This window comes from Eubalaena glacialis, chromosome 19, assembly GCF_028564815.1.
Source record: "Eubalaena glacialis isolate mEubGla1 chromosome 19, mEubGla1.1.hap2.+ XY, whole genome shotgun sequence".
In the NCBI taxonomy this organism is placed as follows: Eukaryota; Metazoa; Chordata; class Mammalia; order Artiodactyla; family Balaenidae; genus Eubalaena; species Eubalaena glacialis.
Genome location: NC_083734.1, coordinates 43,223,338 through 43,245,405, shown reverse-complemented (window position 1 = coordinate 43,245,405; position 22,068 = coordinate 43,223,338). Strand labels below are relative to the sequence as shown.

Genomic DNA, 22,068 nt, shown 5'->3' with positions numbered 1-22,068 from the left:
GGAAAGCTGGGAATCACACAGCCCAGACAATAAATGTATAAGTGAGTCGCTAAGAACCGCGTTATAGCAGTCAGCAAAAGCATGCCACCACCACCTCCCCGCTTGCACCTGCTCATAGGGCTTTATATATCCATCCCTTCCTTGCCCCCTCGGAGCCCCCAGTCTGACAGACGCTGTCACTGCCCATTGTGCAGTCAGGGAAACTGAGGTCCAGAAGTTAAATAACTAGCCCCAGGTTGCAAAGGACCAGGAAAACCTTGGTGCCTCACAGCCCAGCCAAAGCTGTTCCCACTGAGGACGCTGGGCTGTCCGGGGAAGGAGCGCGTGTCTCACCATCAGGGTGCTTCTCGCGGGTCATGAGGGAGAGGATCGTCTTGGCATAGTCATAGGTCTGCTGCTCGCTGGGGGCGCCCGAGTACTCCCCGTAGTTCGCCAGCTCGTTGACACCCCCTAGGTCGCAGATGGTATCGCTGCCAGGGAGACAAGGAAGTCAGTGCTGGCTCCAACTTGAGTGGCAGAGGGTGGCAGCCTGGTGCCTGGGAGGCCACGCAGACGTTCCTGAAGCCTTTGAGGCTGGGCAGCCTATGGAACTGACCTCTCGGACCTCAGACCCTCAAGGCCCAAACAAGTCACACTTGAAGGTTAACTGTCCTGCATCAGACTCTCCCGGGGGGGCATCCTCCCAGCCCTACCCCACACTTCTATGACGTGTAAAAGTATGACTATTCATACAGGCACTAAAACACCTGGAAGGACACCCACCGTGGTGACCTGGTAGGGGGAGGGGTGGTGACACAGCCAAGCACCATTCACCTTCTGGTTCATTTTCTGTATTTGTTGTACTTTCGCATGGAGCACATATCACTAATTGTAAGAATTATAACTAATAACTTCATTTTGAAGCAAAGAAGAAGGTTGCAGAGACACTGTGTAGGCCCCTCTGGGATGCCCCACAAGTTCTGCTCTGCACCGAGGGGGAAAACTGGAGACCCCGAGGTGAAGCGACTTGATCCAGGCCACACGTGGGAAGCCTAGGTGGACCCGGCCGCCAACCCCTCAGCAGCCCTCTCAGTCACCTGTACACGACAGAGGCACCACCTCCGGCCACCATGGTCCAGATCCTCCCCTTGGGGTTCAGCAAGGTCAGCTTCAAGCTTGCCCCACTTTTGGCGTCCAGGTCTGCAATGTAGGCTTCCTAGGGGCCAGACAGCAACAGGTGGGCCGTGGGGGCACACCCTTCACCAGGTCATAGATCCCAGGACCCCTCCCCTTCTCCTGGAGTCATATGAAGAGGTCCTCCATTGCCTTCACAGCGTCAGGGAGAAGGGGTTGTGCAGGGCCTCATGTGCCTGGGACAAAACGTGATGCTGTCTCCAAGTACCAAACCACCCACGGCCAGTCACCGCCTGGAGACAAACTTCCCAACTCCTTTCTGTCAGACTTCAAGTCCTTGGCTCTCTGCCCAAGTCCCAGGCCTCGCTATGTCACTCTGCTTCTACCATGGCCCCCACTACCAGCATCTGCCTGCCTAGCTCATCCCGTGCCGCGCCCCCCAGGCCCCATTCCTCCCCCCAGACCAGCCTCTTCCCTTGACCTGGGTTCTGTCACACACGCCTGATCCTGTGGCGAGGACCTCTCAGAGGATGGGGTGGGAAGGAGCAATTAAAATTCTCAGCAAGTGGCCGAGAGAACTACCTTCCTGACAGGATTCGGGGAGCCACTCAGAATTACTGAGAAACAACAAATCAGGTCATGAGCCCAGGGAGGTTGATTGAGAGGGGAGTCTAAAAGGATCTCCGGCCGGGATTCAGAGGCTTGGCTGACCCTCACACCCTCCTCCTCCAGGGTTTTAAAAAAATTAAATGGCACTTGGCCTTCCTTTCCTGCCAAATATATAGCCCACAAGGGTTGCCAAATGCTCATAGGAGATCAGTCACCCCCCCACCCTGCCGGTCCCCCTCACTCTCCATCTCCTCCCCAAACCAGTCTTACCTCTGGATAAGCCTCCCGCCCGAAGGGGGGAGGGAACTCTATATCACCCCACTTCACTTTGCAGATGTAGTCGGCGGTGGCGTCCACCTTGGCTGCCAAGTCAAGGATGTAGACGCCATCTTTGGTCACCACTTTAAAAAAAGAACAGGCACTCAGACATGGGCCCTAGCAGAGATGACCATCAACCTCCAACCCCCTCCAGACTTCCCCACACACCACACCCATGGGGGACCACCCAGGCCTAACAACTCTCTAGCTCAACAAGAAACCAGATTGGTCCTTATGGAGACACAGCTTTTCCCCCATTCAAGGAAAAACAAATTCTACAAGACCAGTCCCCCCTCCCTGACCTGTAGGTAATAGGGCAGGAACGTCTGTTTCAGTTGCCATGGCAATTTTTAAGCATTTTTATAAAATGCTATACTCTATGCCTTAAATGTCTAACTATTCATCCACCACAACCCTGCTATTTAAAAAAAAAAGTAAAACAATTATACTCCAATAAAGATGTTAAAAATAATAATAATAAAGTCTATCAGAACTCAAAAAAAAAAAAGTGTTTAAGGCACAGTCTCTAAGGCCCCTGGGTGCACACACCAGGGTCTCCTAGGGTCCAGCGAGAAGTGGGAAGCCGTGGGCACTCTGGGCCCCCAGCCAGCAGGATTCATTTACTCCCGCCTCACTGGAGTCCATTTCCCTTTCCCCCAGGGCCATTTAGCTAATTAAGTCAGCACAGAGCCATCTGGTCCATTAGAGGGGCTACATCCCTAGTTGGAATCTGAATCAGGACTTTGCCCTAAGAAGCCCTGGCCAGAGCCAGCCCACGCCACCTGCCTCCTTCACAGCGTGAGAGGCTTCGCCAAGGTCTTTCCAGCCTTGGGGGTCAATGATGGACCAACTCCTGGAGGGGGAGGCGGGGAGGGGGTCTCCGAGGCACCAAGGGGAAGGAAGGGTCTGACTGGTCAGGCGGATGCAGGGGCAGCTCAGCTCCTGGTAGAACAGCCTAACCCACTGGCAGGAAGAGCCACAGAGCAGAGCCAGATCATAACCAGGACTTCCCCATCACAGAAGAAAGAAAGAAACTGGAGTTGGCGAAAAGAGGAATGATTGTGGCCTCCTGAGAGCTCAGGAACAGGAGCCTGGAGATCCCTCCGCCCACGCACAGCTGTCTGCGCTGCCCCCTGCAAGTGGGGGTCTGGTCCTCGGAACGTCAAGGCCAGGGTTACCATAGGTAGTGGGACTCTGCCCTGTCCCACCCCAGCAGAGATAGTTACCAAGGGGGTTGATCTCGAGGTAGGTGAAGTACAGATCCTCATAGAAATTGAAGAGGCCGGAGATAAAGCTGGCCAGAATTCTAGAGGGGGAGGCAGAGAGGGACTGTCAATCCGTGGCGGAGTGGGCTCAGTAGCAATCTCTCACTGCCGCTGACAGCTCCACTTCCCAACACCCACCCCGCTCACCCCTCACTTTCTGCTCCAAACCCCGCTCCCCAGACATCACTCTTCAGCCACTGAGGCGGAAGGGAGCTGTCAGGCATGGAGCAGGAGGGGGACACGCGCCAGACAGACAGGGCACGGAGGTGAGGGACGCTGACGCACATTTCAGTCTGAGCTGGCCTCCCCTCCACCCCCAGCATCCCTCCTGGGGATGGGGAGTGGCTGTGCCTGCCTCCTGCTCCCCACCTTCCGGCCAGATGCGGGGGCGGTGTAGTGGGTGCCCAGACAGGGAAGACCACTCTGCTTTCCCCACTCTGTGCCCAGGGCTGTCGGCCTTCCCCGTTCCTCCGCTGCCACCTCCCTGCCATCCCTCTCACTCAACTCTTTCTTGTCTTCGGGGGCGTGGACCAACAGGTGTTTCTTGATGCCCTCAAGATTCAGCTTCTCGTCCACACCAACGAGCAGTTTCTGGGCTTTGGCGTCCACGTCACCCACATCCACCCCACCTTCGTGGTGGAACAGGACATAGTCCCCTTCTCGGGTAGCATAGATGCAGACGTAGAACTCCTCCTCCTTACGGGGGAAGAGAGCACCACGTGGGTGAGGGGCCCAACCCCGGTGGTATCATTTCTAAAACCCCGTAGACACCTCTCACCAGGTAAGAGCAGGTCACCATCTTCCCCTTGAGGACAAGAGACAAGAGGCCACTGCCTTGCTGGCTGACAGTCCAGACTGAGCCAACGTGACCTGCTCTGGGGGAAGGGGCCCTGCCTTCAAGTCCTTCTCATCCCAGCACTGGGAAGTCCCCTCTGTTACCAGCCTTGATTCCTTCCTGCTGCAAACTAAGCCCTTTCCTTCATCTCTGGACTCCCTGCTCCGCAGCACCCTCAAACCCTTAGCACCGCTTCAGAGACTCCGGTCCCTTTGGTTTTTCTCCAGCAGCTTGATTTCTCCTTCATCATTTTAGGGTCAACAGGCACAAAGCTCCCAGAGGGAGAAGACCCAGCTTGGAGCCACCTCACACATACCTGAGTGTGGGGGACGAAGGGTTCGATCAGAAAGTTCTTGAGGAAGCCTCTGGCCTTGCCAACCTACAGAGATTGAGGGAGATAAAGCTTAGACCAGAAGGCATGTCTTGCTCGCAGGGCAGGAGGAAGGATCGCCCTCTGGTCCCTCCACCTCGCCCTCCCATCAGAGGCGGGGCCCAAGCACTACTGCCACTACACCTGCCAGGAAGAGATCTTTCCAGAAACCAGGGCAATGGGCTCAAGAAGTCTTCATGAGATCTCCTCTTCCACCCACCACCTCGTGCCAGCTACACTTCAACACTGACCTCACACATTCTTTCCTGCCTCCTCTGGAGGATGATAAATGAGCTGCAACATCGCCCCGCCCCCAAAAGCAGAGATCAGGAGCATCTCCCCCTCTGCTGTGCCACAAATTAAAGCGCTCAGACAAATCAAGGCTATCTATCCCAGAGCTCAGGCAGGGAGACCCAGCCCCAGAACGTGAGTCTAGGCGAAGGGAATGGCTCGGAGTGGGGAGAGAGGGGAGCTTGACAGGGAAAACTTTTCCACACAGACTTTCCCGGCTGAGGACAACAGGCCTGCAGAGCTAATCAGTTTGAGTGGGTCCCTGGCAGCAGCCGAGGCGAGACAGCCCTCATCCCTCCCAGCGTGTCCCGAAGCCCCCGCCCACCCATGCGTGCGTCATTGCTGAGTCAGGACCAGACAGTGATCCATCAGAGGTAATGAGCTGCTCCTGCCGGGGTCAACGCTGCTGCCAGCTCAGAGGTCCCTGACATCCCCCTCCCAACAGACAGCTGAGGAGAAGGAGGCATGAGGACCTCCCTGGGGACACTGCTCAGCCCCCAACCCTGCTGTCCTCTCCCCAAAGGCCTGGGGGCACAGAGGTCAAGATCCCTCTGCCCCCAGGCCTGTGTATAACTTCAAGGATCCCTCTTTACCCACGAGAGCCAGAAACTGGGAAATTAACGTGAAGAGCTAATTTGAGGAAGGCCAGTCAAAAGGAAGATGGCTCCATCACCATCTTCATCCTACTCCCGGGCAACCAGGTTAGAGAACAGCTCAACCCTGGTCCATGGTCACCCCAGATGCGACAAAGCCAGGTACGGACAGCACATCCTCCCCAGGATAAGCCAAGCCTCAGCCTACTCCCTCCCTTCAGTTCTCCAGCTCCTTTTGGGAGAAGAAAAAGAAATGCAATTTTATTTCTGGGCATCACTTAGCCTTCCTAAGCCATATTCCACTCTAACTATCTCATCTACAGAGTTGAAATGGATCAACGAGCTGGGAGAAGGCAAGAATTAAGTTTACTCTTCAGTATTATTGTTTCCTCCTCCTCGGTTCTTGGCCCAAGAACGTTTCTGCCTAAATGATTCTGCATCTCCCTTCTACAAGTTTTTTTTTCTTTTTACCCACCCACTTATATACGCAGGTCATGACAAGCTACCCTACCCTTTCTGGAAACTGAAAAGAAAGGAGTTCCCAGAATAGTTCTCAGAGTCCCATCTCCACGACTGTTGTTAAAGAAACAGACCATTTCCGCCTGGCTCTCAAATTGTACTGGGGTTACCTGTACAGCACATCTTGCCATTCCCTGATAGGGGAGCTGGGAATGAGCACCAAGGCGGCCCTGCTGCCTAAGGCAGCTCTGCTGGGCTCCTGCCTTCCCCAGGCTGCACTCTGACCGGCTATGGGGGTGACCCACAGGGTTGCTGATCTGGAGGCGACCACAGTTGCTTCTGTTACCACAGCACATCCACCCCGATCCTACACCCAGACTCACTGTGGCCTCCTGTCCCAGCCGTGGCTTCAGCCAGGACTTGACTCCGTCCAGAGTGAGGTTGACCCCAACTAGGCCCAGCTTTCCACGCCGTTTGATCAGCTGGTCTGGCTTAACCACCAAGCTCTGGAATAAGAGGGGTTTGAATTTACAGCAAGGAAAGATAGGGTAGAGTAAGAGGTGACAGTTTGGGGACCCAAAGCACAGCATAGCCTGGTGGCTTCCAATCCACCCCACCCCCAGAGCGAATTCCACCCAACCTTCAAGGTCAACTCCCAGAAGCTTCCCTCACCTACCCCAGCCAACATCTTTCTTTTAACAACCAGGAATCTAAAGCCATCCTCACCCAGGATGGGGTCTGGCAGAGCAGGTGCTCACTGAATACCTGCTGAATGAGTAAGTGATTCCCTACCCTCCCTATGTGGTATCCTAGCTTCATTCAACTCCTCAGAATATGGACTAGCACCTGTGTTTCAAAACAAAGAACGGAGACAGAGCCTTGGGGTGACAAAGGACCTTAGAGGACATCTGGTCAACCCGATCCCTGTGTTTGAACCCCGTCTATAAGACCAACAAGCAGCCCCTAGCCACTGCTCACACACCTCCAGTACCAGGAAGTTCACCGCCTCCGGAGGCAGCTCGCTTTGTGGTTTGGGCTGCCTCATGGTGGGAGGAAACCTGCATCCCTGAACGCCTCCCCCTACTGGTCCCGGTCCCGCCCTCTGGGACCTGCCAAAGAAGTCTAAGCTTCCAGACACCGTCCCAACAATAGCCCTGCAGAGATCTACAGAGAGGAGCCTCTACTCCAGGGTGGATCCCACCAGCCATTCTACCCAAAGTACAACGTCACACTTCCTCATGGCCCTCACATATTCCTGATAGGGTGGATGTTTTTTAGTGAGCATCTACCAAGTGCCAGGCAGCACACTGAATACTTTCCAGACATTGTTACTAATCCTTAAACTCACAGGGTGAGTGTTATGCCCATTTGACAGATGGGGAATCTAAAACTCTAGAGAGGTGAAATGGCTTGCCCCAGGCCACATGGTTAATATGTAGAGAGCTGCCATCTGAACTCTGGTTTGTCCAGTTCCAATCCAGGCTCTGTACTCCATGCCAGGGGACCTCAGCATGCAGGGCCCGGGGCCAAACACAAAAACGTGCTCAGCTCCCTGCACCCTGCCCACCCTTGCAGGCCATCTGCCATCACATGCCCCGGGGGGACATCTCCAGCAAACCGACTGCTTTCTCTTCCTGGGACTCTGGGCCTGGAGGAGGGGCTCAGGCGGGGGGGGGGGGGGGGGGCGGGCTCACCTGGCTGAGCAGCCACGGGTGGTCCTGCAGCAGGTGGGCCCAGTCAGTGTCAGGGGTGACCCGGGCATACTTGAACCGGTTCTGGATGGCCGAGGTGGTGCAGATGTACTTGTAGAGGAGTTCTTTGCCTGTCTGCTCGGAGATCGCCTTGGCCGACATTGCTGCGGAGGGCCCTGCTCTACCTGGTGGGGTGAGAGGGGCTGGTCAGAGGGGCTGGGGAGATGGAGGCGCTATCTTCTCCAGCAGGGCAGACTCACGCCCAGCTGCCCCCAGACAATAAAACCAGATCTCAGCGCTTCTCCGAGGGAGAAGAGGGCTGCCCCAGGAGGAGGGATGGAAGGGAGATCTCAAACAGCACTTCTAACATCATAGAAGGAGGATCGGGAAATGATGGATGAGGAAAGATGGTGGAGAAAAACAAAGGTGGCATTTATTTCCCCAGGGACTCTTGGCCTCCACTCCCTTTGGGAAAACTAGCTCACCCAAGACCACATTCATCCTGGCACAAAGGAAGCCGGAGGGGAGACCAGGAATAGCAGGGATGTGACACAAACCTGAGCGCTAGTCCCAGCCAAGGTGGACATACAGACACTGAAACACACCCTTTGGTTCTGTGACCTGTGGGGAACACAGCCAAACTGTGCAATGTTGGCCTTACACGCCCTCCACGTTTGGTCTCCCCCACACCCAGACTCACCCACTTCACACTCTTACACACATCACCAGCCTGAAGGCTGGGCGAGCAAGTCTACTTAGCCTCACGCAGGACCAAGCCCCCAAGGAGCAAAGAGGAAGAGTCACGTCAAAGCTCATTTTTCCCAGGACACTAGACTCCCACCCAAGTTCAGAGCAGAAACAGGCTGGGGGAACTGGGACTTTCAGTGCATTCCACCCACCCCACTGAGTCATCCAGCTACTAATTTAGAGCAAAACAGAGGCCTCTCTGGGGACCACCCATACTGGTCACTTCTAACTGAGCCAGAGTTGGGAGAAGAGGCAGAAACCATCCTTGGTCACATGTATGTGAGCCCTGGGAGGGACATGGAGATTTATGGCCTTGTTTCTTAGATGAGGAATAAAACCTCAGAGGGGTTAAGATAACTTGTCCAAGAAGCCTAATTAATAAGCGGGTTGGGCGGGGGCAGGGGGGGAGGACTTCCCTGGTGGTGCAGTGGTTAAGAATCCGCCTGCCAATGCAGGGGACACGGGTTCGAGCCCTGGTCTGGGAAGATCCCACATGCCGCGGAGCAACTAAGCCCGAGAGCCACAACTACCGAGCCTGAGCCCTAGAGCCCGTGCTCCGCAACACGAGAAGCCACTGCAATGAGAAGCCCGCGCACTGCAACTAGAGAAAGCCCACAAGCAGCAATGAAGACCCAATGCAGCCAAAAAAAAAAAAAAAAGCAGGGGACCTAAGGCTTTTTTTTTTTGGCTGTGTTGGGTCTTCGTTGCTGCGCGCAGGCTTTCTCTAGTTGTGGCCAGCGGGGGCTACTCTTTGTTGTGGTGCGCGGGCTTCTCATTGCGGTGGCTTCTCTTGTTGCAGAGCAGGGGCTCTAGGCGCATGGGCTTCGTAATTGTGGTGCACGGGCTTAGTTGCTCTGTGGCATGCGGGATCTTCCGGGACCAGGGCTAGAACCTGTGTCGCATGCATTGGCAGGCGGATTCTTTTTTTTTTTTTTTTTAATTTATTTATTTTTATTTTTGGCTGCGTTGGGTCTTTGTTGCTGCACACAGGCTTTCTCTAGTTGCGGTGAGCGGGGCCTACTCTTCGTTGTGGTGCGTGGGCTTCTCATTGTGGTGGCTTCTCTTGTTGCAGAGCACAGGCTCTAGGCGCGTGGGCTTCAGTAGTTGTGGCACACGGGCTCAGCAGTTGTGGCTCGCGGGCTCTAGAGCGCAGGCTCCGTAGTTGTGGCGCACAGGCTTAGCTGCTCCGCGGCATGTGGGATCCTCCCAGACCAGGGCTCGAACCCGTGTCTCCTGCATTGGCAGGCGGATTCTTAACCACTGAGCCACCGGGGAAGCCCCGGCAGGCGGATTCTTAACCACTGCCAAACCAGGGAAGTCTGGGACCCAAGGCTTGAACCCAAACCCTCTCACTCCTGGTGCCCAGAAAACCCACACCTCAGCCCTAGAGAAAAGACCAGTTCTCCAAGGACCAGGCCATTTCCCCTACCTTCACCTCACAGAAGAGTCTCTGATGACAATTTCTTCATATTCCCTCCCCATCGCTTTGTCCTGACACACCCATTCTCCCTTGGGTAGTGCCAGGAGCGATTTGGGGAGAGAAAGGGTGGGGAGACAGGGAGGGAAAGGAAACCAAGTCATTCATGCCAAGAGCTTGGCCAGATCAGGAAAAGTCACTCCTGCCTCTCCAAAAAAGACCCAGAACTGAAGTTGTTGAATTTGCTGGGGGAGAAAAGTCAAGTGTAAATAAAGGAGGGTGGAACTGGAGGGCTGGCTGGTTTATACACTCAGGAAGGCTGATCTCCATTCCCAGCTGAGGGAAGGCCAGAGTTCCAGGGGCCACTCTGCACCTCCCTCCCAAAAGCCAGGCTGGGCTTCAGGTTCTCACCCTGGCTTGGCTGGCTCCCTCAGCCTCCCAGCTAGTCTCCAGCTTGGCACAATGGGTGCATTCAGTCTGGTGTCTGGCCCAAAGTCAGGTAGCTGGGAAGGGGCTCAAAGGAGACGTTCCCTTTTCTCACTTTCCCCTGGGATGACTTCCAGCTCCTTCTCAACATAAGTTTCCCAAGGAGGTACCTCAACCAGCCCCACTGCCTCACGGCCCTCCACCCCCCACCCACTCCAGCTCCATTTCCCAGCCTCCTTGACTCAGACCAGAAAAACTGGTCCTGAAATCAGATGGGTACACGTGCCCCTACCCCCCTCCCAAACAGAGTGCAGCCCACGTTAGATCAAGCAGAGAAAGGAGGGGGCAGCCGCTGACCACCCTTAGCGGTTCAGACACATCAACCGCCGGCTGATCACAGATTCCAGGAGAAAGGAAGCCCCTCGCTAAGCCTCTCCAGCAGAGGGCGCTCTCAGAACAACAACCCCCCAAACCTGGCACCTCCCCAAACAGAGACCCAACTTTGGAAAGAACACGGATGAGAAACAGGACCTTCTGCAGCTGAAAAAAAAATCACAATTTTCTTGAGCCCTTGTTCAAATCTCAGATCCAAGAACTCATCTTCAACCAGTCCTCGGGAGGGGATGGGAGAGAAGACAACAGGGGATGATACAGGATAGAAAACCTTTGCCAGTTCACCCAAACACAGATTTGCCACTAGAGCACTGTGGCTTAGATGGGGCAGGCCCTCTCAAGGCCAAGACAGAGAATTTACATGATAGAATAAAAGCAGGGAAAGAATCTGGCCTCTGCATATTCAAGACAGGGTAAGAAGGCTCACAAAGCCAGGGAGTGGACTGGGTGCAGATAAATCCGCAAGTTTAATCATTCAGTAGGGTCTCTCTAGGGCAGTGGCTCTTAACCTATTTGAGGTCTCAGGCTCTTCTGAACACCAGAAGAAAAGCCCAGAAAAGTGTGCACATACCCAATTGTGCATATCATTTCAAGGTGGTGACCTATGACCATGATCTGACAGCCCAGAGACCAATAGCTAAGAACATCTGCTCAAGTGACAACGGGACTTAACGTGTATACCAATCTGTGCTGGGAACACAACACACACACACACACCCCCCACTACAGAGTCTTGGGCTGCCTCCTCAGGAATTGAATAACTGAATGTGCTAGCAAACTGGTGAGAGATGGTTTCAGGGCAGAGCTAAGACCCCAGGGGTCCACTTTGGGGCCCCGGAAACTGTTACCTAGCTAAATGTGGGAGAAATCATGCCAAGGAACCTGAAAACACACACACACACACACACACACACTCTCTCTCTCTCTCTCTCTCTCTCTCTCTCTCTCTCAATCCAAAGGAGGGACCTTCTGAGCAGAATGGGGTCTTTTCTGCAGACAGGATAAGAGTTCATCCACAGCAGCCACCGAGGGCAGAAGCAGCCCACAGAGAAGGCTGAATGAAAGGAGTCTGTTCCCCAGGACTGTATCCCTGGGACACAGCCAGTGGAGAGGAACCACTGGGGATGCTACTTATGGTCTCTGTGGGAAGGACAAAGAGCACTTATTTTAAGGTTAGTATCCGTAGGATTGGGTTTTTTTTGAAATGACAGGCAATCCCTGGAGTAAAAGGAGGGGCAGAATTCTGAGGGTCCCCTACTGCAGAAAACATAGTGGAGAATGGGGGTGGAGGCACCAACCACCCAGCTCAGTGTCTGAGGGCTGTTCCCATCACCATCCTCCAAGCTGTTTAAGGAGCTCTTAAAAAAAAAAGAAGAAGAAGAAGAAGAAGAAGCAGCAGCAGCAGCAGCTCTTTAAGAGGTGAAAACAACCCTCTGGGCAGCTGGGTCTACCAGCTGTCCTTCACCCAACATTTCAGAATCTCAGAAACCCAATGATCTGAGCTGGCTGGAACCCAGAGCAAAGTTAAAGGGTGGAGAGAGAAGCGGGATGTGGGCTGGCTGACCAAACTGTGCTATGCACTGCTCCCCTCCCACCCCCCTAAAATCCTCTTCCCAGGCAGACTCCGGAGGACCACCTAATGGCAGAACTCCTTGGCACTTCACAGTATCCGCCAAGGTTGGAGAGGGCAGCTGGCGCCGCGACTGGCCCTCTGCCAAGCCCAACAGGAGGGCGGCGGCAGCATCCTCCAGCCCCTTGAGGACCTTGCCTCAACCAAGCTCGGCATCAACGCCAAGGGTGGGGAGGGAGACGGGTACCCCGGCCATCTGTCGCTTAGCGGCTGGGCCCGACGGCACCTCCAGAGCTAGGAGGGTCTTTCCTGCGCCGCCGATCCAAGGCTAGGTCCTCGTGGCGAGGCCTGGGTCGGCCCGGCCCCATATGGCCCGCAGCGGCTGCGTGCCCCGCTCGCTCCCTCCACTTCGGCGCGGGGTCTCAGTCGACTCTCCACAGAACTAAGAGGAAGGGCCTGAGCCCGGATTATGAGGGGTAGGAGTGGGGAAACTAGCCACTACTTCCCGTCCCCGGCATCCGGTGGGGGGGACCCAGATGGGGGCAAGAAGTGGCCGGATAAAGCCCGACGAGGCTCGAGGACTGGCCCCGGGGTGGGGATGAGGGGCTCCAGTTAGGGGCAAATGCAATTCGGCGGAGGGAAGACAGCCAAGGACGGCGGCAAGCCCTGTGCAAACTCCCAGGAACTAGAATGTGGAGGAGTGGGGGAGGGGAGGGGGCGACACGAGGCGACCAGCCGGGATCCCGGCGAAGGCTAACCTAAAGCTTAAGACCCTCAAAACTTCCAAGCAGGTGCAGGAAGCGCGCGTGAGCCCGAAGCCGGCGTCGGGGGAGGCGGTTCCGGGTTGGGGGAGGGAGGCAGGAAGCTCCGGGACCAGGTGAGGTCCATCTCGCGAAAGCAGTCGCCCGCCACTCACCTCTCTGCGAAAGTCTGTGAGCGGCGCTCGGTCTACAGGCCGCAAAACACCGCCACTACCTGGAGCGCTCCAGCCTCCCGTGGCCGCCCAGGATCCGGCTTTTGTCCGGGCCCTGGAGGACTTCTCCCCGCCCCCATCGGCACACGGCGCGAGCCCCCCGGCGATTGGCCATGCGCGTTCCCTAGCCTGAGCTCCAGGGCTCCTCCCAATTCGCTGCCCGGTATAGCCCCGCCCCGAGGCCGGGCCCCAGGGGCTGCTGGGACTTGTAGTCCCGCTGGTGCGTCTGTCCCAGACCGCTGGCCGGCACCGCCTCTCCGGAGCCTGCCAGGACAGGGAGGGGGCGGGGGCGGGGCCTCGGGTGGGGAGATGGGCCGGGCTACACTGGGAGGAGAACATAGGAGGCTGGGGGCAGTGGCCTGATCGCTTCGGAGGTGGGGTGGACCGCCGCTGCGATGGGTGAGTTGGGGAGGGGGGCTGGGGTGTCAACCGAACCGGCTGTATAGCAGCTTTGGGAACCCGGAGTCTCCTTCCTGTCTCCCCGGGGGAGAAACTGACGTCCGTATCCCCGCAGCCTGAAATCGGCCACACCGAACCCAGTTGCTTAGACCAGGTATTTAAGCAGCCGTGGTAGACTGCTTTCCCATTTGCACGTGGACCTTCGTTGAGCTGGTGGGGCGAGGCAGAGAGCTGAGGCTTATAGATTAGACCTCCCAAAGTGGGTGGGATAGGGCGGAGGACCGGGTAAGCAGGTGGGGCTAGAAAGGCGTCAATCACACCACCTTGCGTCCTACTCACCTGCTCACCTCAGCGCAGAGCTGAGAATTCAACGGGAGATTCTAGCACAGAGCTGGGCCCATCTCTGCTGGTCTCCTGCTCCCGTCCCTCCCCCCACAATCCCACGCTTAGACACAGGAATGAACGAACTGCTGCCTTCCCCCTTCTCCATTACCTGTGAGACAGACTATATTTTCCAAGTCAAAATCTGAGACACCCGGCCTGACAGGTGCTGGTGAACTTGTGGGGCAGTATTTTTGAAATCAGATAGTCCTGGAAACCAAGACATATATTTACTGCTGCGACATTCTGGAGCTTTCCTATGTCCACCCCAGTCCTCTAGGTCTCCCGAGCTGCTCCCTGACCCTAACAGCTGTCTAGCTCCAGGGAGGAGGATCATGCGCTGAGCAGCTCAGGTGAGGGGGTCAGCCCAGTGTGCAGAGAATCCGCATGGCCGTGTCCCTGCCAAGCACTGGGGTCATACACTGTAACGATGTTGACATTCTTGTGCACAAAAACTCCGCCAAACCCTTCTCCCTGCTATCCAGACATAGCCAGGAGTGGGGCAGCTAAACTTGCTGCCCATGCCTGAACAAAGTGATCCCTGTTGATGTCACTTTCTGGTTCCTTCCCTCAGGCATCTTTTTGAAATAGCAGTTCCTCAACTCGCCTCTCCTCCTGGTCATAGAGAGTCTTCCACTCCTACATGGAGTGAGCTCCACCCCTACCAAGAATCTCCCCAAATAGCATCAATCTTGGAGAAAGATGACCTCATCACAGCTAAAGAAAGCATCTCCTATGAAGGTACTCCTTTTCTGGCCTTGGTGGATAGCAACTCAGGATCTTCGTGGGCTAGTGGGAAGATTGCAGTCAGGGGTATCAACTGTGTAGCAGTTATCCCTCTGGTTAGAAAGATACACTCATCCAAACAACAAGGTCCTACTGTATAGCACAGGGAACTATATTTAATATCCTGTGATAAGCCATATGGAAAAGAGTATAAAAAAGAATGCATATATGTATAACAAGCACTTTGCTGTACAGCAGAAATTAACACAACATTGTAAGTCAACTATACTTCAACAAAATTTAAAAAAAAAAAAAACACTCATCCAGAAACAGGCATCCAAGTAGAACATAAACTGTAACAAACTTTGTATATCAACTTGACAATGTGGAGAAAAAATTTAAATGCACATGCCCTTTGCCCCAGCAATTCCACTTCTAACAATTTATCCTTCAGATATATTTGCAGATGTACATGTTTTCTTCATTGCTGTCTCTCCAGCACTTTGAGTGGGGCCTGGTACATAGTAAATGCTCAATAAATATTTGCTGAGTGATTACGTTCCCCATCTAGATGTTGCTGGACCCAAGTCTGACTAGTCCTGGGAAGGACAACAAGGAAGTAACTATCCAAGGAGTGAGGGAGGAGAGGTGCTGGCCAGAGCGTCCATGAGCCAATCACTGAGGTTTTTGAGTTCTCTCAGTGGTCCCATTCCGGGCCTCTACCCCCAGCCTCCCGCAGGAAGACTCCCTCATTACCTCACCATGCCCCCACAGAGGCTCCTCTGCTTCAAATTAATCAATCTGGGTGCCATCTTCTCATCTTTCTGTTCTCTGACTTAAAAGCTCTAAACTCTTTTGATTTTCCCTTTTGAATCACCTCCCTCCTCTTTTAGACTGGGCAGAGGACAGGTCCATGTCACTGGGTACCATCTCTGAGCCCAGGCTTTGGGCACTCTATGTCAGTTTCAGAAGCCTTAGACTACCTAATGACTCCCTCCTAGATTTTAATCCATTTTGGCTAATATTCATTGAGCACCTACTACGTGAAAGGCATGGGTGCTAGCACATACTCCTCACAGCAACCCCTTGCACTAAGTGTCATCATCATTTTGCAGATAAGCAACTGACCCTCTGCCACCAGGTCCCTTGCCTAGTCCACTACAACCTGCTGCAGGTGAAGAGGAGGGAAAGATAATCATATCCAGTGCATCTCCCCATTGGACGATAAGCTCCTCAAGACTCGGGAATGTGCCTTGTTCATTATGGCATCCCCAGTGCCTAGCATGGGGCTAGGCACATATTAGGCACTCACTGTATATATGACTGAATATACGCTGGAATGAATGTGTGCATGAAAGAAAGAAATCATAGGGGGACAGTAGGGGGAGGAGGGAGGAGATGCAGCCAGGAGGAGGGTCTACGGGAGTGTGCAGTTCTAAACCCACCCCTCTCTTGTGACAGCCAGAGACAGGGGCTTACAGCAGAGAACCATCGTCCTCCACCCTGTGGAGAACCAGGGGGAGTTCTCACTCCTGCAACACTCAATTTTTTCCCAACACCAATTGGAGCCAAGGGCCCGTGTGCCCTGGAGAAGTGCCCCAGGGAGGGTCCACCAGAGCCAGCATCTGTACTCAGGAAGTATCTTCCAGCCAGACAAACCAATCCTGGCTGGCCTCTTTCTAGTCATCTCCAACTTTACCCTCACCCTGTCTTAAAAATTGCTGCTGCCTCCTCCCCACCAGGTGTTTTCCTGTGAAATTCCCCCTTCTTTCAGGAAACTTTCCCCTAGGAAGGCAGTTTACCACTTTCTGTTCCAAGACAGAGCCTGCATGACTCCTCCCTAACAGATCACTCAGCCTTGACCTTTACTTGCCATGTTTTACCTTATCTCTGAGTGAATTTGTCATTTTTGCCTCTTGTCTCTCTTTGCATTCCATTTTGGGGAATTCTTTCAAGGGCAGGTAGAAGGTGTACAGATAAGAGCTGTCAGGCTCCATCAGGGCCAAAGTCTCTACCCTGACACCAATCTTTTTTTTTTTTTTTTAATATTTATTTATCTATTTGGCTGCACCTAGTCTTATTTGCAGCACACGGGATCTTTTAGTTGCAGCACATGGGATCTTTTAGTTGAGGCATGCGGGATCTAGTTCCCTGACCAGGGATCGAACCCGGGCCCCCTGCATTGGAAGCGAGGAGTTTTAACCGCTGGACCACCAGGGAAGTCTCCCAACACCAATGTTAAGAGACATCCTGGGATGTTTGGAGGCCTCATCCCAAGCAAAGGTTGCATTCTCCTCTCTCCCTCACAACTTAGGTGTTGTCTCAAGGATGCACAGCCCCAAGTGCTGCTTATTCAGGGCTCCTTGATGACAGATTCATAGAAAGTCAGAACCAGAAGAGACCTCAGAAATACCCTAGTCCAATTCTCTAATTTTACAAAGGAAATACAAGGGAAACTGAGGTCCAAAGAGGTGACCTTACTGCAGATGGGAGGGCAGATTGATGCAACTACTTTGGGGGACTTCCTTGGTGGTGCAGTGGTTAAGAATCCGCCTGCCAATGCAGGGGACACGGGTTCGATCCCTGGTCCAGGAAGATCCCACATGCTGCGGAGCAACTAAGCCCATGCGCCACAACTACTGAGCCTGTGCTCTAGAGCCCGCAAGCCACAACTACTGAGCCCGTGTGCTAAGACTACTGAAGCCCGCATGCCTAGAGCCCATGCTCCACAACAAGAGAAGCCACCGCAATGAGAAGCCCACGCACCACAACTAGAGAAAGCCCACACGCAGCAACAAAGACCCAACGCAGCCAAAAAAAAAAAAAAAAAACTACTTTGGAAACCATTTGGCATTTATCTTATAAAATTAAAGAGTCACATACACTAAGACCCTGCAGCTTCACTCCTAGGTATGTACCCCGGAGACTCTCACACACATATGTGCGAGGACACACATGCAAGATTGTCCAAAAACTGGACAGAGCCCAGATGTCCATAAACAGTTGGATGGATGGATGGGTTGTGGTATATTCATACAAGGAAAAACTTGACAGCAGGGGAAAATGAATGAATTGCAGCTACCCACAGCAACATGAATGCGTCTCAAAAAACAAGTGTTGAGCAAAAGAAAGTAGACCATAAAAACACAGTTATAGTAGGATTCAACTCACATAGAGTTAAAACAAGCAAAACTAAATTGTATTATTTGGAATGGATACATAGGTGGAAAAACCACAGAGAAAAGCAAGGAAATGATTATTGAGAAAAAAAAAAAAGGACAGTGGTTCTTTCATTTAATATGTATTTACTGAACTCCTGCAATGTGCCACATGCTATTCTGGGCACTGGAGCAACAACAGTGAATGAAACAAGCAAAGATGCTCACCCTGTGGAATTCACATTTTATCAGGGGAAACAGCAATAAACAATTCATAAAATAAATAAAGAAGTTATAATAGTATATTGGAAGGTGGTGCTATGGAAAAAAGAAAAGCACAGAGGATCAAGAGTTCCCAAATCAGGGAGGGATAAATTAGGAGGTTGAGATTAACATATACACACTACTATATATATAGAACAGATAACCAACAAGGACCTACTGTATAGCACAGGGAACTCTACTCAATATTTTGTAATAACCTGTACGGGAAGAGAATCTGAAGAATATATATATGTATATATAACTGAATGGCTGTGCCGTACACCTGAAACTAACACAATTTTATAAGCAACATACTTCCATAAAAAAATTAATTAGTTAAAAAAAAATAAATGAATAAGCAATTCCCGCATTGGAAGTTGAGGGCAAGTAGGTTGCAGTATTATAGAGGACAGTCAGGGTTAGCCTCATTGCAAAGGAGAGATTTGAGCAAATGCATGAAGGAGGGGAAAGTGTCAGTTAAGTGGTGGGGAAGGAGTATTCCAGCCCAGTCCCAGGCCCATTGGGGCTGAGAGAACAGGCCAAAAGAAGGCCCTAAGGAAGGAGTCTAGCTGGTGTCTTTCTGCGTGAGGAACGGTAAGGAGGCCAGGCGGCTGGAGCACAGGGCGTGATGGGGAGAGTAGCTTTTATTCTGAGTGAAATAGGGGACCATTATAGGGTTTTAAATAGAGTGCCATGATCTGAGTTATATTTTAGAAGGAATATTCTGACTCCTGTGTTGAGAAGGAAGGGGGCAAGGGTAGAATGCGGAGACCTAGTTGGAAGGATCTTGCATTAATCCAAGAGAGAGACCATGGGGGCTCCAACCAGAGCAGTAACTGGAAAGGTGGTGGTTACCTGGGTAGGGGTGGCAGTGCAGGGGTGGGGTTGTGATTGGGGAGGGGCCTCACAGGGAGCCCCCTGTTGGTAATATGTTTCTTGACTTACCTGTGTGATGAATGCATGGGTGTTCATTTTATAATTATCTATTAAACTGTACATGTATGTTTCATTGATGTTTCTGTACCTATGTTTTAATTCACAGTAAATGAGGATATAAAGAAGTAACATAAGGAGACCAGCTAGTAAATGGCTGGGACAGGTTGGGATCCAATTCCAGTGCCTTTTACCCTACCAATCCAACGCAAGACACGCGTCCCAGCTCAGTTTCCCTATATCCTGGTGCGGTGGCTTGGGGCAAACCCTGTCACCTCACTCAGGCCCAGTGTTTCATCTGGGAAACCAGGAAAGTACTGCCTGGCTCCCTCCCTCCCTTGGGTGCTGTGAATATCACAAAGTGTTTTGTAAACTGCCAAAAAGCACACGTTACTGTTGCTGTTTTATTGAATTTTTAAAAACATCTTTATTGATATATAATTGAAGTACAATAAACTGTACATATTTAAAGTGTACCATTTGATGAGTTTTAACACGTGCATACACAGTGAAAATGTTACCACAATCAAGATAATACACATATCCTTCACCCCCCAAAAGTCTCCTTCTACTCCTTTGTAATCTATCCCTCCCTGCCCTATACCTCCAAGTTCCCAGGAGACACCGTTTTGCTTTTGGGCAATATAGATTAAGTTTGCATTTTCTAGAATTTTATATAAATGGAATTATATAGTCTTTTTTGTACGAATTCTTTCATTCAGCATAATTACTTTGAGATTTATCCATGTTATGCATGTATCAATAGTTCTTTCCTTTTAATAGCTGAGTAGTATTCCATTACATGGATAAACTACAATTTGTTTATCCATTCACCAGTTGATGGATATGTTTCCAATTTGGGGCTATTACAAATAAAGCTGCTATGAATGTTCCCATAGAGCTTTGATTTCTCTTGGGTAAATTCCTAGGAGTAGAATGGCTGGGTCATATGGTAAGTGTGTTGAACTTTTTTCGAAGCTGCCAAACCATTTCCTAAAGTGGTTAAACCATTTTACATTCTCACCAGCAGTGTGTGAGAGTTCTGGTTGCTTAACGTCCTCATCAACACCTGGTAAAGTCAGTCTTTTTCACTTTAACCATTATAGCGGGTGTGTAGTGTCTACCTGTAGTTCTTTTTATTTATTTATTTGTTTGTTTGTTTACTTATTTTTGGCTGTGTTGGGTCTTCATTGCTGCGCACGAGCTTTCTCTAGTTGCGGTGAGCGGGCGGTGGCTTCTCTTGTTGCGGAGTACGGGCTCTAGGCGCGCGGACTTCAGTAGTTGTGGCACGCAGGCTCAGTAGCTGTGGCGCATGGGCTTAGTTGCTCCGCGGCATGTGGGATCTTCCCGGACCAAGGCTCGAACCCGTGTCCCCTGACTTGGCAGATGGATTCTCAACCACTGCGCCACCAGGGAAGCCCCGTACCTGTGGTTCTTAATTTGTATTTTCCTAATGACATCCAGCATCTTTTCATGTGCTAATTGACCTTCCACATATCTTCTTTGATGAAATAACTATTAAAATCTTTTGGTCATTTTTTATTTATTTGTCTTATTATGGAGTTGTAAGAGCTCTTTATTTATTGTATTTACAAGTTCTTTGTCAGATAGATGTTTTGCAAATAGTTTATCCCAGTCTGTGGCTTGCCTTTTATTTTCTTAACAGTGTCTTTTTGAAGAGCAAAGGATTTTCATTTTGATGACATCAAATTTATTTTTTCTTTTTCATGTTTTTTTGCTCTATTATTTTCATCTTTTTTTTTAATAGTTTTATAATTTGACCTGTTATATTTAAGTCTTTTGAGTTAATTTTTGTATGTAGTATGAGGTAAGGGTCAGATTTTTGCTTATTTTGCTTTGTTTTGGCATATGGTCATCCAATTGTTCCAGCACCATTTGTCAAAAAAATTATTCTTTCCCCAGTGCGTTTCCTTAGCAACATTAATTGATCATATATGTGTGGATCTATTTATGGACTCTATTCTGTTCTATTGATCTATATATTGATCTTTATGCTAATGCCATTACTGTAGCTCTAAAGTAAGTGTGTCCTCATCTCCCTCACAGGCACACAGAACTTTGAATAACAATATCACTTTGTGTAGTCATTATTGTTTATGCACCTCTCTCCCTGGTTAGACAGAACTCTTCCAGGAAAGAAATCATGTTATTTTTTTATATTGGTACTAAAGGTATTCTTTTTTAAAATTAAACTTATTTTGAGATAATTACAGATTCATATGCAGTTTTAAGAAATAATACAAAGACATCCCATGTACCCTTTACCCAGTTTCCCCCAATGGTAACATTTTGAAAAACTTTAGTGCAATATCTCAACTAGAAAATAGACACAGATTTTATTCAGATTTCGCCACCTTTACATGTACTCATTGGTGTGTAGTTGTGTGTAGTTAAGGGTATCTTTTTGCTATTTAAACCTTAACAATGATTTTTTTTTGTTTTTAGCTCCCCCTGTGAATACAAGGCTAAGACCCTCACAATCTCGTTGGCGTTGGAAGTTGACGTTCTAGAGCAATGTAGTAGAGACATCCCTGGTAGCGCAATGGTTAGGAATCCGCCTGCCAACGCAGGGCACACAGGTTCAATCCCTGGTCTGGGAGGATCCCACGTGGCGTGGAGCAACTAAGCCCGCGAGCCACAACTACTGAGCCCTTGTGCCACAACTACTGAAGCCCGCGCACCAGAAGCCCCTACTCCGCAACAAGAGAAGCCACAGAAACGAGAAGCCCACACACGGCAACTAGAGAAAGCACCCCCTGCAGCCAAAAATAAATAAATCTTTTAAAAAAAATATGTAGTAAATGCAGGGTGTTTATTGGAACCTAGAAGAACCTAGTCCACTTTTTTGGGGGGGGAGTGGTGGTATGCGGAAGGATATCAGGAAACGCCTGGAGGCGGTGAGGGCCTGCCAGGTGCTCACTAAATGTGTCACATTGAAGGTTAGTGCCCTTAGGTGCTTGGCCCAGGGTCACGCAGTGAGTGTACACAGACCTAGCACTCCGACTCCAAAGTCCACGGCTCTCTCCCTCTGATGGTGGTACACGTGCACATATCCTTGACACGAATGCCTTACCCCTATTTGGAATTCTGCCCCCAATCTTCTTCCTGTTTTCCTG

The 22,068-nt window shown here is 51.4% G+C and overlaps 1 protein-coding gene and 1 long non-coding RNA gene across 5 annotated transcripts in view; one reads left to right on the top strand and one right to left on the bottom strand.

The window, feature by feature from the left end:
- The window catches only part of ACLY (ATP citrate lyase), a 42,855-nt gene extending 29,680 nt beyond the window's left edge, over window positions 1-13,175 (bottom strand). For 3 of the 4 annotated variants that reach the window (XM_061176533.1, XM_061176535.1, XM_061176534.1), the window contains exons 1-9: window positions 13,014-13,175; window positions 7,548-7,729; window positions 6,237-6,359; window positions 4,457-4,519; window positions 3,811-4,001; window positions 3,267-3,346; window positions 1,993-2,123; window positions 1,077-1,195; window positions 334-470 (exon numbers count right to left, since the gene is read on the bottom strand). In XM_061176533.1, coding sequence (XP_061032516.1) covers window positions 334-470; window positions 1,077-1,195; window positions 1,993-2,123; window positions 3,267-3,346; window positions 3,811-4,001; window positions 4,457-4,519; window positions 6,237-6,359; window positions 7,548-7,706 — 1,003 coding nt within the window. In that variant the 5' untranslated portion in view covers window positions 7,707-7,729; window positions 13,014-13,175. The remainder of the gene's footprint in view (window positions 1-333; window positions 471-1,076; window positions 1,196-1,992; window positions 2,124-3,266; window positions 3,347-3,810; window positions 4,002-4,456; window positions 4,520-6,236; window positions 6,360-7,547; window positions 7,730-13,013) is intronic. The other variant, XM_061176536.1, reaches the window with a different exon arrangement.
- Window positions 13,176-13,383: 208 nt separating this feature from the next.
- LOC133080501 (uncharacterized) lies at window positions 13,384-21,711 on the top strand. The gene is made up of 3 exons (XR_009698515.1): window positions 13,384-13,469; window positions 14,425-14,591; window positions 21,398-21,711. It is a non-coding gene; the product is annotated as an uncharacterized LOC133080501 (long non-coding RNA).
- The last annotated feature ends 357 nt before the right edge of the window (window positions 21,712-22,068 follow it).